Source organism: Sylvia atricapilla, chromosome 2 (genome assembly GCF_009819655.1).
Source record: "Sylvia atricapilla isolate bSylAtr1 chromosome 2, bSylAtr1.pri, whole genome shotgun sequence".
In the NCBI taxonomy this organism is placed as follows: domain Eukaryota; kingdom Metazoa; phylum Chordata; class Aves; order Passeriformes; family Sylviidae; genus Sylvia; species Sylvia atricapilla.
Genome location: NC_089141.1, coordinates 2,189,161 through 2,204,490, shown reverse-complemented (window position 1 = coordinate 2,204,490; position 15,330 = coordinate 2,189,161). Strand labels below are relative to the sequence as shown.

At 40.8% G+C, this 15,330-nt stretch overlaps 1 protein-coding gene across 4 annotated transcripts in view; it reads right to left on the bottom strand.

The window, feature by feature from the left end:
• APP (amyloid beta precursor protein) overlaps positions 1–15,330 on the bottom strand; it is a 180,186-nt gene that overhangs the window by 41,786 nt on the left and 123,070 nt on the right. For all 4 annotated transcript variants that reach the window (XM_066340654.1, XM_066340656.1, XM_066340652.1 and 1 more), the window contains one exon: positions 710–809. In XM_066340654.1, the coding sequence (XP_066196751.1) occupies positions 710–809 (100 nt within the window). The remainder of the gene's footprint in view (positions 1–709; positions 810–15,330) is intronic.

Sequence of the window (15,330 nt, the reverse complement as noted above, 5' to 3'; positions counted from 1 at the left end):
GATGTCCAAAACTGAGTGCAGTTGCTGCAATAGCAGCACATGGCAGAGTCTGAGTACTGCACTGGAGATCTCTGTGCTGCAAAACACAACCAAGGGCTAGAACTTGGATGGAGGAAAGGTCATTCCCCCCTCACAGCTATTTGCCATTTTCCCAAACATGGGACTGGTGCTACCTGAGTCATTCCCAGTCCAGTTTGTATGCTGGAAAAAATGGGAGGAGAAGAGACAGCAATTTGATAACTAACCAAGAACTAAAATGTGCGACCACTAAGATACTGCCAAGTTGATCCCTACACTTTTCTCAGATGCTTGGTTCTGCAATCAGTTTTTTAGCTGTAGGATTTCTGAGCAGTCTATATCCTATAAATACTTACCAGGTCAATTAAATAGCCAAGGATAAGATTTGCTAAATCTCATTGTCAATTGCTGCATCCCTATAGCATGGAAGGCTCCAAATGTCAATTAACTTATTTCAGGGGAGACATTACAACAGCATGATGATGCCACTGCACAGGTTATACAGAATTTGTCTTCCAAGGGTTCATTATAATTTAATTGAAAATTAAAGAACGTTGCCAGGTTAACTCTTCTATTTTTCAGCTGAGGTAGTATATCAATTGGGAAAGTGAGATGATGTCTTTTTTGCTTTTGGTGGTAATTTCCCCATCACAGAAATATATGTCATTTTCTACATTAGTAGTTTGCATACCAACTTCATCCTGGATCTCCTCTGCCACAGCAGGCACATTGTAGAGGAAGGAGAGAGACTGGTTCATGCGTTCATATATCACACGTAGATGTGTCATAACCTGTGGAAACAACAGTATTTGAAGAAGGGGAATATGTTAAATAATTTGACATTATCACAATTTCATAGATTATAGGAAGCAAGACCATTTTCACTTGTGGAGGTGTAAGATTTCAGTATGTTCTATGTGTCTAACCCCTTCCAAAACTCACCTCTCTCCTACAACTACTACAAAAATACCATTCTAGATGCTCTTCTCCAGCAACCACCTGAAATCCCATGGAAATGCAGAAATGTCAGGTAGGGGTTTACCTCTGCTGTGGGGCAGAACATGCACACACAAGCAGCTATTGTGGCAGAAATCCACAGCTTCATTCCTCTTTCAGCAACATTTACATTGCCCATACTCATAAGTTTTCATATAACGTGCAAACCAAGTGAGGCACAGTGATTGCTGCATCAGAATGTTTCAGAGTTTGGTTTTATTCATTTATTTTCTAAAGAAAAAACTCTCCAAAGAAAACTAAAAAAAAAAAAAGGTTCTCTACACAACTACCACATTCTTCAGGAGAATGAGAAACTGAGGTGCATCTTAAAGACTTAGAAGACTGACAGGATAATTAGGCCTAACAAGTAAATGAGTTGCAGACAGCAACATGATTTCTTCAAACCCAAATATTTATGATACTGAACAAATTATTTTGTTTTTTCCACTTTCCACAGAAAAACATTTCACAAACAGAACTCCTGGGCCACACCTCCCCAACCATCTGGCCAGTTCTAGACACAAAGATGCTGTATCAATGCTCATTCCTACAACGATATGTTAGGCAATACACTGCACTCCTTGTATTTACACCAGTTTCTATTCTTCACCAGTGCTGCCACACAACCTGCACTCTGCAAAATATCACTGGTTTTTGTTATTAAATAATCCAGTGACATGGAAAAAAAAAGAGAAAAAAAAAAGGTCATGTTAGATGCTAAGACAAGGCAAAGACAACATTCACTGCAGATAACTTTAGAAGTGTGCATTTCTCACTCCAGTAATTTCAAGACAGCTATGACCTCAATGTACACATTTGGCTGAAACACATGTTTGAAAAATCTAATCTGCCATCCAGAAAGGCCCCATGGTTTTGATTTTTCTTTAAGTGATGTTGGTCAATCAAAAATTGTGGCAGGAACAGTGCCTGCCACTGAATCCTACAGAGGGAACAGCAGCAGATTCCAGCACACTTTTTACAGTTTATCCACTGTGACTCCAATTTTAATGCTACATCTTCAATCTTGGGTGTTTTCCTTCTGCTTTCTTGCCCTCTATGATTTATGAAGACAAAATAAAAGATGTTCCAAAACATCTGCACTGAGGGCTATAGTAAATTCAAGCAGTAACGCAGGAATGACAGTGTCTCTTTTAAAAGAACACATTAAACTCAAATGCATGGCACGTAATCACATTTACAGGCATTACAAGGCCTCTGCAGTGACTATACAAGGTTGGTAACAGTCAGATGGCTACACCACTTATGCTTCTGCCACTCAGCTGAGAGAAGCACAGCCATGGATTGCTGCTAAATCTAATACTGATGTTTTCCCAGAGGTTATTTTTTACCAAAGCACTAACAAAAGCCCTCAGCACTAATGCTCTGGACCATGACTGACTCATGGTCCAGATACACAAACAAAAACATGTTTTCAGTTCTCAGAAGAAAATAAAAAATCACACCCACGTTACTACATCATTTTGCCTCAATTCTTCTGATGGAAAACGAGATTATTTCTGATCGCATTTAAAGCCGTCCACAGGAAGTATAGTTGGCTATTTTATAAAAAAAAAAATAGGCTGACAGAAATTTCACAGCAGTTATGAATTAATATGGCCTCATTAACCATCAGTGGGGATTACCTGAGATTCTGATCTGGGCAGCCTTTCTTTGGGTCCACCATGCGGACGTGCTCGAAGTGTTTGAGGGTGTGCTGTCTGTCCTTCTGCTCAGCACGCACGTACTTCTTCAGACATGTTGAACACGTGACGAGGCTACAGGGCAAGAACAAGAACAAAAACACAGCAGTTTAGAATCATTTCTTGCACTGGAGATGTATCCCAAGCCAAAAGCCCTTGGTATTATCTTCTGAAGGCAACTCTGACTATTATAAGGGACAGCCTCTCAACCTGAACACCATCAGGACGCACCTTAAGCAGCAGCGGATAATTTTATATTTAAAAATAAGAGTAGATAATTTTTCTGAGGAGGGTGTTCAGACTCTTCCTATGTTTCTATGAATAACCAATCTCCACACTTGACTGCAAAACTTAAGGGGAAAAAAAAAAATCACTGTTCCTGCCCTGTCACTGTTGCTACTCCATCATAGGAGAAAACAGAGGAAAAGAGCCACTGAGCTGAGGCACAGAACATACACATCCAGAACAGACAAGTGACTAAAAACCCAAAAGAAAAAAGACATCTGCCCAGTTGTAAGTTCCCCAGCTTAGATACCAGATTTTGCAAAATATGAAGTCTATTGCAAGTTAATATTAATTAGGAAAAAAACCTACTAGATATACACCTTTAGGCATATAATAAATACAAAGAAAGAAAGATCAGCAGCTGAAGGGAACTTGAAAATAAACACAGTGATGGCAGAGCACTGAAGACTAAGACATGTATTCCTATGTACTCTACTGCTCTGCACAATAACACAGTGCCAAAACAGAAAGTGTTCTCCAGCACCCAGCTGAGACATTCACCTTCATCTCTGAGATGATGATGAATTCTGGAAATGCAGTTTTCTTCTCTCCATTGCCACTTGTGTGCTGGGCTTGTGCATCCTACTTGAAGCTGCTGAGCAGCAAGAAGGAATAGAAAGGTGACCTTACTGTGGGGCAGATTAAAGAAATAACAGAAGTGGTGAAGCACTTGTCTAGGCACTGACAGTGACACAGGGAAGGAGGTGTGGAAGTGATAAAATAAAAGTGTCAGAAGCTCTGTGAACAGCTTTCCAAAGCAGGAAGAACTGTGGGTGAAGGTGAAGCTTTAAGAAGACTTAGATTTACGGACAAATATAGAGCCTAAACTGATTTAACAGTTACACAAGAGGTAAATGCTTAGAGATGAAGTTCGAAGATTTCAGAATCTCTTCAGTTTAAGAGAAACAACAGATTCAAAAATGTCTGAGGAAAGGAAACCAAAGGTTATATGGAGAAGATAGAATCACATCTATATTTCTGTCTGATCTATCTCTAGGGATCTAGAGATAGAAGCCATATCCTGCCAGAGAATTAAACTTAGTGTCTCCATTGCTGAAAATTCATTCGTGAGGAAAAAATCTCCAAGTCCTCAAAGCCAAATACTCTCAGATGAAGTGCTTGAAACTGTGGAGAAATGCTGGAAAGTGAGTAATCCTCACAACCTTGTGGTAATGGCCTAAAAACTGAAATGCCAACTATACAGCTTTATCAAAATGAAGGCTAGAAGACCAGAAAGTTCAACAAGAAGAAAATTTTGAAGACAGAAAATTTAGCTACTTTTCCTGATAATTCAACTTTTCTTGCCCCCAAGACACATCAAGATGGCAGACTAGACAGAAAAGGATTAATTTAATTTTTTTCAATAAATACTCCAAGTTAAGCACCATGTCTAAAACCAGAAGGGAATAGCTTTGTTTTTACATAGTGTGTTTGTATTCACTGGAATGTGTGAATGAGACTTTACAAGTAGATTTGTTAATAGAACAACAATCTTGAAAATATCTAACAAATACCACTAACAGCAGTCCCAGTCACTTGGGTATATTGGCAGTCCACTTTCAGTGCCTTTTGTAACACTGGGAAATGTCCCACATATATCAGTATAAAGTAGAACTGGAGGTGTATTCCTCCAGCAGGTCTTGACCAAGAATCTTCCTGTTATGGCAGCAGAATCCATAATTCAAGTTCAGGACAATGAAAGAATATTTCATGCAAGGTGTTTCCTTAGAGGGGCAGAGACTGCTTTTTCTTACACAGGAAAAAACCACTAGAAACTCACTCAGTGCAGGAATACAAACCCAGGGAGTTCCAGTGTTTCAGTTTGAAACTATCCATATGCACACTTCAGCTCTGATCCCTTGATCTCATACAGCTTAAAAGCTTGTGACATTGCATTAACAAGTGATCCAGCTCTAAGTTGTTCTCATGAAGCCCTTGCTGACCAGGAAACCCTTGTGTGTGTGCCAGGTGATTCACAGAACTCCTCACCAGCTTGGAAGAGACCTTCAAGATCACTGAGTCCAACCCATGCCCTAACATCACCTCAACTAAACCATGGCACTGAGTGCCACACCCAAGCTTTTTTTTTAAATACATTTGGGGACAGTTATTCCACCACCTCCCCAGGCAGATCATTCCAGTACCTTATCACTCCTTCCATAAAAAACTCTTTCCTAACATCCAGCCTGAATTTCCCTTGGTGCAGTTTAAGACTGTGTCCTCTCGTTTCTGCCAGTTCCGTCTGAGAAACTCAAGACAGAAAGAGACCAACCCTCACCTGCTACAGCCACCCTTCAGGAAGTTACAGAGAGTGATAAGGTCACATTATGAGTCTCCTTTTCTCCAGTGCTGAACAATCCCAGCTCCCTCCAGTCGTTCTCATAGGGATTGTGTTCCAAGTCCCTCACCAGCCTCGTTGCCTCCTCTGGAGACATCTGAGCATCTATCTCAATGTCCTCCCTTAAACTGAGGCCCAGAACTGGACACAGCACTCAGGTGTTGGCCTCACCAGTGTCCAGACAGGGGCAGAATGGAATCCTCCCTGCTCCTGCTGGCCACACCATTCCCGATCCAGACCAGGTGCCACTGGCCTTCTTGGTCATCTTGGTCATCTGGGCTCATGGTCAGTTGGCCAGTATCCCCAGGTCCCTTTCCTCCTGGGCACTGTCCCCAGCCTAGAGCCCTGCAGGGGGTTATGGTGGCCAAAGTGCAGGACTGGACACTTGGACTGATTAAACTTCATCTTGTTGAACTCTGCTCATCCATCCAACTGCTCCAAGTCTCTCTGCAGAGTCCTCCTACCTCCCAACAGAACAACTCACCCCCAGCTTAGTGTCATCTGCAAATTTACTAATGAAAGTACAAACAACAGTGAATTGAGGGGAGCAATCTGAGGGGATGAGACTTCATAACCTGAAGCTGTAATTGGACAATTAACTCCAAAATGTAAATGGATTAAAGCTTATAAAAGTGTGAGAACTTGTAACCCGTTGTCCATCTTGGGACAGAAGCCACAGCTGGGCTCTTGTACAGACCAAGGTGCATCCTTTAAAGGTCTTTTAATAAATACCTACTTTATTCCTTTAACACTGTCTAAGCTGTTTCAGGCAGCCTCTTTATACATCAGTTCTGGCACCTCAGATGGGGCAGAAGGCATCTGGAAAACCTGCTGGAGCAGAGGACCATCCAGCTGCCCCCCACTCCTGCCAGCACTCCCAGCGGGCCCCAGCTGTGATCCAGAAGGTATCAGAGCCCAAGAATCCTTGGATCTGGCACAGAGGCACTTAATAAAGTCACTTAATAAAGGTGGAATTCTGTTTTAGCACTCGAGTCTTTTTTGCAAATTCTCTTGCTCTGGAGGTCACTGAGCAGCTATTGTGGTATTGAGACAATTATCAGAAGTATAGTCATTAAATTCCACTCAATCTGCATTCTGAATGTACATGTTCACACCCACCAATGGCCATCACATCCAAAGCAGACAACTTCAAATTGCTAGCTTCATGCCATCCAACAATCCCCACGAGATCCTTCACCAAACTTTCCAACAGTTCAACAAACAAAACAAAAAACTGCAACCATTAAATCTTTAAGCTGCCTGTTGTCATGATGAAGTATCCTAATGTGCATCACTTGGAGAAACACCATCCCCCTGCAGAATCTGTGACCAGCAACAATTTCTAACAACCCAATCACTTCCACCTGATTTGCCTAACTACCTTTATTGTGTATCTATCCATCAACAGGTTATTATATCCATCAACAGGTATCAACAGGTATTATATCCATCAACAGGTATCAACAACCTAAATGCAGACCCAAGCTCATGGTGAAGAGCTCCTGGCTCCAAAGCTGGACACACCTGGGCACATCTGCAGGACAGCAGATCTACAGTCTCCCAGGACAACTCCAGTGTTTTGACACAGCTGGCAGAGGCTGTGGTACCCCACTCACCCTGGGTGGGACAGTCTGCAGGGCTGTGATGTAGTTCTCCAGGGCAATGCGCCGGCGGTCGTTCAGCATGGCTTCCACTCGTGCCATGTGAGTCTCCACAAGCTGCTGCCTTTCATTTGCTGCTTCTTGTTCCAGTGATTCCACCTTCTCCTGGAAATGCTGAATAAAACATCCATCACAACAGAAGCAGAGAAGCATCAGCAGAGATGAGGAGAAGAAAAAAAAAAGAGCAGAGAACAACGTGAAATCATCATAAAGTAGATTATTAAATTATGTCACACCCAGCACCCTTGGATCTTAACTGGGGACCCATGGTAAGGGTGTGGTTGCATTTTCCTTTACCTGGATAACAGCTTTCTTGTCAGCCTTTGGCAAATTCTTTGCTTGGCGTTCTGCCTCTTCCCACTCTCTCATGACCTAATGAACAAAACAAGGAGTGTGACTTGCCTATTTTCCTCTCTTGTCCCATGGCTTAGCAGCAGCCAAGCACTGCAGCTCCCAGAGTCATATTTTTTACATTCATCTCCTCCTTCTACCTCTAGAAAAAAAGGCAGTTACAACATTTTATGAACATAGGAGCCTCTATTAAATTTTAAAAAAAGCAGTACTTGCACATCTGAACGCTGTGCCAAGCTCTCAGAGCTCTGTTGTGAAGGAACACACTAACCAGCCCACAAGCAGAGAACTGGAGATCTCCATGGGTGAACACACCAACCCTTTTTCATCTCAGACAGAAAGAAAACCCATTGCACCTAACATACACCCTTGGACAAACTGAGTAAATGTCAGCTCATTCCAATTGGATCATTGGTAGAGGAGGTACAACTGACACCAAAGGCTTCAAGCATCAGCACCTTGATATGTAAAAGCCTCTCATACCTTTTCTATTAGCCTCCCATGGGCAGCTCCACACAGCTTTGGTTCTTTGTCTCCTACTCTTCCTTCTGCAGTTCCAGCTAGCTCCTTCCCATCCCAGGTACAGCCACCTAACTCAATCTGTCCCTCTGTCTTACCATTTCTGTGCCTTGCACGACCTCCTGGCCCTTCCTCCTCACAACACAGCCAGCAGACTGAACTGAACATTCCCAAAAGGCTCCCCAAAAGGGGTCCCCAGACCCTGCACCGGGGCACTGCAATATGATGTAACAGATCCACAGTGTTGCAAGGGACAAAGTCAAAGCTAGACTTTTCAGCACTGCCATGGCAGGGGACCCTCACCACCAAGAAGAGCAGATAGAAGAGGAATGAGATGTCACTGGACCCCTGGAAGGGGAATATGGTTCTACCTAACCCCTGTCACTCTCTCCCAGTCCCCCTATCCTCTATTTTTTTTTTTTTTTTCCTCTCTCTTTGCCTCTTTTACTATTAAATAAAACATACCAAGTTTTTTGGGCAATAGCATCTAACTTCGTTTGGTTTTAATCACGTTTTGTGGGTATATTTCAAACCTTCCTGGGTCCAATCCATTTTATTCAGGGACTTAGTTTCCTTTGGTCTTCTGTGTTAAGCCAGTTCACACCACGCCCCACAGGAGTCCCCAGACTCTGCACCAGAGCACTGCGTGATAATATATGGTGCAAGAGATCCACAGTCTTGCAAAAGACAGTGTCTAAGTGGCCCCCATCACGGAGGTACCTGTGTGTTCCCACCTGCCCAAACGTGTATTAATCCATGGCACTCTCTGCTTTCACCAAGAAGATCAGACAGAGTAACTCATCTCTCTGCATTAAAACCTGGGTACAGTTTCAGGCTACATAAATCTCTTTGGTTGAAAGGAAAGAAAAGGATGATTCCGTTTGGATTTTTAGTTCAAAAGCACCAGTTTTAGCTCTTTCCTTTGACTTTAGATGCATAGGATGTCATCTTGAGGCTCAAAACCAATAGATGACCATGTGTGACCTTACCCCCAGGGCACAACAGAAAATGAAGCCCAACACAATCAAAGGACAATTAATACAGTGGCCAAGCTCTTGACTTTGAAACATGAATAATCTCACAGAACAAACATTCTCCCACAAAGATCAGAGATATTTTAAATAGTTTTTTTTGCTTTTAACCCTTCTAGTAACTGTAGCGACTTATGATTACAGTGGTGACACAACCACAAACGTGTGTCATTCAGTCAGCTGAATCCTTAGATAAGAGTCACAAAGGCAGGAAATGGTGCTTTTACAGCATTGCAAACTGGCAGGGCACCTGGATGAAGCTTGGGAAAGAAGATGAAGGATCACTTATCATTTGACAGACAAACTCACACACTTAGGCATAAAGAAATCTCCACCTGAGACATCCTTTCACGATGCTTAGCTTCAAGCCTCTCCTTGGCCTTCTGGAAATGGGCATGTTCATTCTCATCTCCAGGTGTCTCCAAGTATTTGTCAACAGCATCAGGAGTGCTGGCAGCTGTGGTAGGGACTGACATAAAATTTGGAGGTGGAGGGAGAGAGGGGAGGGAAAAGAAAAGAAGAATTTCTACTTTAGTATGGGGAAAATTTGGATGGATAAAGAAGCCTCTGTTCTAATTTCCCAGAATACAGCCATCTATTTAGCCTCAGAGGAAGTCATAGAAACAGGGTTTAGGTGAATATGTTACACACAGCAATACATATAAATACATCAGGATTTCTTCCCCCTCCCTCACCCCATTTTATCAACCAGGAGAAGCTCTGCAGAGAGAACAAAACAATGTTCTTGAAACAGGTTAGAAACCGCTGCCAAAAGAGAAATTGCAAGTATGAAAAAAAGCCTGGCAATGAATGAAATCCATAAGCCAGCAAAACACCCTTTGCAAAGTTACATACTTTGTACATAAGTCTGTTTTTTTAAAGGTAAATTGTAACAGGTAAGTGTGAATGTAAATCTCTTTTAAAGCACTTATGGACCACAGACCTAATGAAACCTCAAATCCTTCCCTTAGCAACAGTTTGGTTTCACTACTTTATTTGTAACAACTTGATTCAAAAAAAACCTTCACAAAGGCTGGAAATAATCAGCGAGCTTGCACTAATTGCCAGACATTCCTGTTGGATAACTAGGAGGTAGCTGTGACACTGGTAGTGGAAAGATTTGCTTTTAGGGTAATCCAAGCAAAGTGAGAACAGTCCCCTCACTATGCAGTGATACCCAACCCCTACTTTGTGAAGACTGATTCTGTTTTCCTTTAATGTGTCAGAATTTAAGTAATTGCCATGGCATCAAAGCTGCTATGGCAGCTTGAAGGAGTTTAGTGAAATCTCTCAGAGACTCCTTGGAGAGGAAGAAAACCCACTCAATGAAACATACTCTTATTATTCCTGATCCATTATCTTAATCAAAGGTGCAACTTGCCATTTAAACTAGGTTTAAGTTGCATTTTCTCATATAAAAAACCTCCTGAGTAAGAACCTCAAGATATATTTACTACCCATGTGCAGCTAAAACTTGGCCATCAAGCCTTCCATGAATGTCTTCCCTTTCACCAACCCTGACAAACAGAATTTTGCCTTGCTGATATCCATCCAACATTCATCCTTAGTGGCTCAAAACACGCCTCTCAAAGTTCTTTGATGCACTTCATGACGGGACAAGGTGCCCAAAGCAAACTTTCTCAAGCATTTATGATATTCAGCTGCTGGGTCATTCTCTTTCAACTTATCATAAGTTTAAATATTTATGAGAGGAATAAAAATGTTAAATTCTTCACATGTTGGTTCAAATGAGAACAAATACAAGACAGAAGTATTTCCTTGACATGACTTGTTCTAAAGTTGTAAATAAGGATCATCAAGTTCCACAGAGTAAAAAGAACCAAAACGAAAATGCTGTGCTTAGACTCAGCAAAATAAGTTACAGTAAACATTGCCCACAGCAATACTTTATATTAATTAAATTCTTCATGTTTGAAATTAGTAGTAGTGTAGCTTTTGGGTATGAAAATGTTTGCATTATTTCCTTTTTGAATCCTAAACTTCACCCGCTTACTTATTAAAAGGTTTAGTACAACATGTGTGCTTCAAAGGTGAAAAAATAGTGCAAATTTATGTAGATGAAGGAATTGTGGAAACAGAAATTAGTCACTTGCATCCACTAAAAGGTCATAGTCAAAATTAACAATTTAAACAGATGCTTTTATAAGTCACAGCTCTTTAATGCCTTTGACACTGGGAGTTGGCATGCAACTCTAGCTGCCAAAACATTTTACTTCCTGCTAATTAGGGAGATGGCAACATCCCAAACAATCAAAGAAACAATGGATAAAGGAAATTACTGACAACAGGAATATCACCTTGTAAGCTGCTCCTGTAAAAGGTACAGATCTTTGTTTGCAATGTACCTATGAAGAAAAATTGAAGTGGACAGTATCTGCCACTTAAAAATCACCAAGAAATTTAGCAAGTGTGGAAGTTCACAGTATATAGTCCAGAGAATAAATACTACTCCACTTAAATTCACCCAAAAACTTGTCATGGTGTTCTAAAATGATCAAAAATAAACACACGTGTCAACATTTAAACTTCCTACTAAGTTTCACGGTTTATGCAAGGAAGGAGGGAACTGGCAACACTAAACCCTGCTGGTTCCCTCTGCTGTGAGCCACAGAAATTCAGTACTATCATAAAAATAAAAAAAAAAAAAACCCCAAAACTATTTATAAAAGGTCATTTTAATGATATGTCAAACTTTTCAAAAACTGGCTCCCACCAGATTACAACTCACTCCTACTTTGAATGAGGAACAAATGAAAACACAGTGAATTCCACCCCATTCTGCTGGCTGCTGGGGGAGCTGTCTGAGAAATAAAGCACATTTCAGAGTATTTCCCCAGCTTTTAAGCCCCCAAGTTAAGAATTAAACATTAATCTAATTTCAAAGTAGCGCTCATTTTAAAGAATATATTTCCTGTAACTTTAATGATGTTTAAAATGCAACAAATGACAGGCAAGTAAAAAAATTAGTACAACAGATTACTTTTTAGTACAAGACAGAAATCTTTCCATTGGTAACAATAATATGTCTGCTTATTCTTTTCAATACAGACTCATTTTGAGGCCATTAACTCCAAATTAACCAGATTCTGCCAGATTCTATGACTTCAAAGAAGCCATGATGGACAGTCACACAGCAGGAGTTTGAATCATTACCTTGAACAGAAACCACAGACAATACTGAACATTCTTATTAAAAATCAGTAGAGACTGAGCAGTGGTCTGACAGGCTGCAGGAATTGATGACATTGGCCTCAAAGGCTTCTATTTTTAAGGCAATTACATATCAATTTCCATGGAGCTGGATGATTAAATGAAAACAAAAAAAAAAAAAAAGGACAGCAGTAACTCCTACCCAACAGATAAATAATTTCTGTCAGACCTCAGGACAGACCCACCTTTCCAGATCAAGGCAAAGAGACTGTCCTATGGTGGCTTTTTGCATCCCCCATCATCTGTTCTGTTTCTGTTGGATATTGTGTCCTGTACCTTTAATAATGATCTGAGAGCAAAGTGGGGGGAAGAAGAAGCACTCAGTTTATTTTCAGAAACACTCTGACTCCTCCACATTCCAGCTCCTGGACACACAGCAAGGCACAGATCTCCTTTGCTTTTAGCCAGTTTAGCTAGCTGAGGCAGAGAAGTTCCCTGGACTGGTTTTTTCTCTTTTTCTTGGGACTTTTAAACTTGCTCTGGACTAAAAACCCAGAGGAGCACCAGGAGCTCACAGCTGGAGCCCACCAGGGCCCAGGATGGCATTTTCCAGTGCCAAGGGACTGATAAGGGACTGAGTGAGCTGAGCTGCAACCCACAGCAAGGATGTTCCAAGTTTGACATCTCACTTCCAAACAATGAGAGGTTTTATTGTTCCAGATTATTCATTTTTATGCTGGTGAGCACTTTGTTGAATATATAGTTTTTTTCGACTTTTATCTAAGGAGATTTTTTTTTTCCGGACCAATTGGGGAAGGGGCTGTTTGGGTTTGCTTTTCCAGAGGGACCCCATTCAGAGGTTTCCTCCCAAATCTGCCCTAAACCAGGACAGAAAGCAAAAAGGCAGATTAAAACATGCTTTTTGAAACTAATTTTTTTTAAGAGAAATTGTTCAGGATTTTCCTATTCAGATTTCAGTGTCTGGGTGTTTGTAACAACAGAACATCCTCACGTTTTGGTTCAGTCTAATTCCAAGTCATTACCAGAAAATCTGACTCATCCTACACTTCCCCATTTGCCAACTATACAAGAGGAACCAAATGATATCCACTATTTCATATTATTCTGTAAAATCTAACTAGTTTAACCTCCAAAGCAAACTACAGCTAGACAAAGGAAAGATGTGCTTTAGCATCCTTCTTGCCTCCTGCCTAACAGAGGCTTGATTTTTTTTTGTTGTTGTTTGTTTTAATAGTACACAAGGGAGCAAGCACAATCTGAACTTTGGAGAGAAAAGAATTAAAAAATGGAATAAATACATTCATAACAGTGAAGTGGGGAGGAGAAGGCACAAGAATCAAATACAAAGACTTAATTAAGGGTGACAGTGGGGGGAAAAAAGGACAGGAGAGAACAGAAGTGGCCTTGATGGAAATTATTCTCCATTGTTTTTCTTTTCTTCTGTGAGACTGGGGTGAAATATGGTGTCTGTGCTCTTTCAGCAACATTAGATTAGTACTGAACACGAGACATCATTTCAGTGGTGAAATTTATTATGTTCAGCACTTCCAATTATTTTCATTACAATTTCTATTCAGCAAAAATACGAAGAGTAAGGAGAAACAGTACATAAAAAAAAAGGAAACAATTTTCTATTACTTCAGGAATAGAACAAACAGGTTTATAGATGAGAGTATAGAACACATTGACATAACATTAAAAAGCATGAATAAAAATATAACAGAAATAGCTTGGAAAGTGTATCCTCATAGACTCAACTGCTGTTTGAAACTACTGAAGGAAAAAACTGTCAGAAAAAAAACCCTTTGGGAGATATAAAATCAGTTTGAGTTGTGCAAATAAAGTCCAACAAGCTCAAGTACTCAATATAACTCCATTGTCCTTAAAGAGAAAATCACTTAGACCAAAAATCTGGACTTCTAAAATAAACCATGAGAATTTTGAAAATGGTAGAAGTCTTGCCATTGTTTTATTGGAATGAATCTGTGGAAAAACCCACCCAGCCAGACTACTTCCATGAGACAAAGAAAAATCTCCTGAGCAGAAAAGATAATTTTTTTCCAAAAAGAGGATGCAATCAGAGTCAAACTGTGTTATGCACCTCTGGAAACACGTCACCTAACACAGGAATTTAATCGTTCCAAATGTTCTTCAGTAAATACACTAAGACCTCATTCCAACCTCCTGCACAGACCTCTCCCTACACAACATCTGTCTTGTTGCAGAAGCTGAGCATGGTCCATGAAGTGCCCTCCTCACTGCCATCATGGCAGATTTCTCCATGTCCTTTCCCTGGAGCTTTGCCAGGACCAGCTCTAGAAGATGCTGAGATAAAATGCCACTGGAGCACCAATCCTGCCTCGCTTCTGCTCTTGCTTCTGCTCCAATAAAACACAGGTCGCTTCCTCTGCTCCATGACACACAGAGCAGCCTTTGCCAGAGCTCTCGATTTGTTTGTGTGCATTTTTGACCGTTTCTGCTTCCTGAAAATGCTCCTGTAAAGGCCCTGAGAAGCTGCTTGTGTTCTGCTCCTCCACGCCCCGTGAGCAGACAGGGCAGTGAGACATGTACCCATTCTTTAATGTTTCAGATGTAAATGTCAGCTGATGCTCTCCCCAGGAGAACTAAAAGCAGACTGGGAGGAGAGTGTACAAGAGGCTCTCGAAATGGAATCCATCTGATAAAACTACCAGCTAATTTATCAGTTTCAATGGTGTATGGTGGAGAAGACCACCCCTCTCAAACAGTGCAATCACTGTTTTTTCAGCAAAAACAGTCATGACAACACGTGGTTGAGTTAAAGTAAGCGGGAGGTGATTGACATCTATATGCACAATGCCTTTAGGGAAAAAAAAAAATCAAATACCCTTTTTCCCTTTTCATTTCAAACATCAACAAAGAATTTAACCAACTCAAACCAAACAAAGCCAAAAAAAAAAAAAATCTGGAAATACACATTCTAATATTTGAAAAAAAAAAAAAAAAAAAATCAGAAACATATGAGCTAAAAAAAAGTAGCTAAAAAAACCATGAGCTATTTTACAACTTACCTGAGGCTTCTCTAAAGTTAGTGGCTCTTCCTGCACATGCATTATACGCCACAGACACACGAAACATCAGTTTTGACAGAGAATAGAGAGAAGATGTGTGAAGGGCTTAAATGAGTGGATATTACTGTTAACATACTGTTTCAGTAACAGCCACAAACACGAACCGCACAGCTTTTGACAGAGAATAGA